Raw genomic sequence first — 2,500 nt, forward strand, 5'->3', positions numbered from 1 at the left:
GCAGCTTTCGTAGAGGTCAGCACTGATGGCCATGGTCTCGTCCAGGGTCATGCTGGAGAACGCTACGGCCGGGGCAGAGCATCGGAACACCAGGGGGAGACTGACAGGAGACAAAAGAAAATGCAGATTGATAAACAGGTTGTTGTTTTTTTAAAGGGACACTGTGTGAGATTTTTAGTTGTTTATTTCCAGAATTCATGCTGCCCATTCACTAATGTTACCTTTTTCATGAATACTTACCACCACCATCAAATCCAAAGTATTCATTATGACTGGAAAAATTGCACTTTTCATACATGAAAAGGGGGATCTTCTCCATGGTCCGCCATTTTGAATTTCCAAAAATAGCCATTTTAGCTGCAAAAATGACTGTACTTGGACCATACTAGAAAATATTTGTTTATTACTTAGTAAACTTTCATGTAAAGATCAAATTTGGCAATAGGCAGCCCAGTTTCAATGAGCAGCATAGTTGCAGTACCTTTTTTGACCATTTCCTGCACAGTGTCCCTTTAAGTATGTTTTGGGGGCCTTTTGGGCCTTTATTATGACAGGACAGCGTGAGAAGAGACAGGAAATGAGCAGGAGATAGTTATGGGTACTGGGAAATGTCCCCGGACGTACTCGAACCGGGGTCCCCATGGGCATGCAAGCCCAAATGTGAGAGGCCTAGCACGCTGCGGCACAGTGGCCTCCAAACAGGTTGTTTTAAACCCAACAAGACACTACCACTGTCATAAATTATCTGTTACTGTAAACACATAATGCACACTGTTCCACCAGTGGAACGCTGTAATAGACATTGAAACGTTAAGTACCGTAGTACTACACTACTATGACATGACACAGGGTCTTTAGTGATGAAATATGACTTGGTCATTGCCACTCTGGAAATAACAAATTTATTGTGCCTTGTTCTAATGGGTTAATTGATTGCGTATACCGGTACCCATCTGTGTTATACAAGATGGGGTGGAAGGTGGCTTTACTGACTAGATGGGGTGGAAGAGGGAGTTACTCACTAGATGGGGTGGAAGGTGGCTTTACTGACTAGATGGGGTGGAAGGTGGCGCCCTGCTGGTACAGCAATACGTTTACTCACTAGATGGGATGGAAGGTAGCGTTCTGCTGGTACAGCAGCTCCACGTAGAAGCTGGATACATTGGAGGACACTGCAGTCTGGTTGAAGAGCTGCAGGTTCGCCAGGTTGGGGGTGAAGACTTGGAGCTAAACGACATGAGAGAGAAGGAGAGAGCAATGTGACGAATAAATCATGGCATATGGATACATAGAAAGAAAGAAAGAAAGAAAGAAAGAAAGAAAGAAAGAAAGAAAGAAAGAAAGAAAGAAAGAAAGAAAGAAAGAAAGAAAGAAAGAAAGAAAGTTGAGGTGTAGGTTTGGCTTGGAAAGTGGTGGGGACATTACAATGGTAAATTGTGCAGGTGTGCTGTTTTTACATTATATTTGTGGAAAAAGTGGTGGGGACAAGCTAGGTTAAGGTCAAAATTCATATGGACTTATCCACCATCGACACCTAAAATTACACCCATGATTTAGAAAGAAAGTAAGAAAGAAAGAAAGAAAGAAAGAAAATAAAAGAAAGAAAGAAAGAAAGAAAGAAAGAAAGAAAGAAAGAAAGAAAGAAAGAAAGAAAGAAAGAAAGAAAGAAAGAAAGAAAGAAAGGAGTGTGTGTGTGTGTGTGTGTGTGTGTGTGTGTGTGTGTGCGTGTGCGTGTGCAGAGAGAGAGAGAGAGAGAGAGGGATAGAGAGAGAGAGAGAGAGAGAGAGAGAGATGGGGGGGGGGTTCCATGGTAGTGGTGTAAGGTTGGAGCTGAGCAAACATGAAAGAGCGAGTGATCATGAAAGAGAGAGAGTGAGGGATAAATAGAGAGGTTTTCTTTTATTATTTTCTCTTTTACTGGAAATTGCCAGCTTCTATGAAGTTTTCTGTGGACCCATTTGTTTTAGCTACTTACACTTTGGCCTCCAAAGGTGTTGAAATCCTCCAGTGAGGTGTACTGGATAAAGACACCGATGTAATCAACGAACCATGCAGTGGAGGCCAGGGCAGGAATAGACGCATTGTAACATCTGGGCTTCAGGTCTGAACAGCAGAAGAAGAAGAAGAAGGGTGTCAGGCTGGTAGTCCAAAAGCCCACATGTGTTATGCTATGTTCACACCAAGAGCGACCTACGCTAACTGAGCGGCGGAAGTCACTATTTCTCTATGGAGGGTTAGCGGTTAGCAAGCTGGCGACCAGAGCGAATTCGCCAGGGTCGAAGTGAACTGAGAGACCAGAGCGAATTTCAACGATTAAAGTCAAGCTTACATTATGGTAATGAGCTATGACACAGTGAGGCGAAAACCAATTGGAATGTTCATATCTCCTAATGTCCTAGGCTGTCAAGCAAGAGCCGTTATGTGATTAGCTAAATCAAACATGTCAATGTCGCGTCCAGAGTGAATAAAGCGAATTCATGGCAAAACTTCTTCAGCTACC

The 2,500-nt window shown here is 43.1% G+C and overlaps 1 protein-coding gene across 2 annotated transcripts in view; it reads right to left on the minus strand.

The window, feature by feature from the left end:
* Window positions 1–2,500, minus strand: part of LOC134449623 (uncharacterized) — a 93,384-nt gene that overhangs the window by 19,277 nt on the left and 71,607 nt on the right. For both annotated transcript variants that reach the window (XM_063199656.1, XM_063199666.1), the window contains 3 exons: window positions 1,976–2,103; window positions 1,103–1,227; window positions 1–100 (listed from right to left, as the gene is read on the minus strand). The exon at window positions 1–100 is cut by the window's left edge and continues 18 nt beyond it. In XM_063199656.1, coding sequence (XP_063055726.1) covers window positions 1–100; window positions 1,103–1,227; window positions 1,976–2,103 — 353 coding nt within the window. The remainder of the gene's footprint in view (window positions 101–1,102; window positions 1,228–1,975; window positions 2,104–2,500) is intronic.

This window comes from Engraulis encrasicolus, chromosome 1 (genome assembly GCF_034702125.1).
Source record: "Engraulis encrasicolus isolate BLACKSEA-1 chromosome 1, IST_EnEncr_1.0, whole genome shotgun sequence".
Classification (NCBI taxonomy): domain Eukaryota; kingdom Metazoa; phylum Chordata; class Actinopteri; order Clupeiformes; family Engraulidae; genus Engraulis; species Engraulis encrasicolus.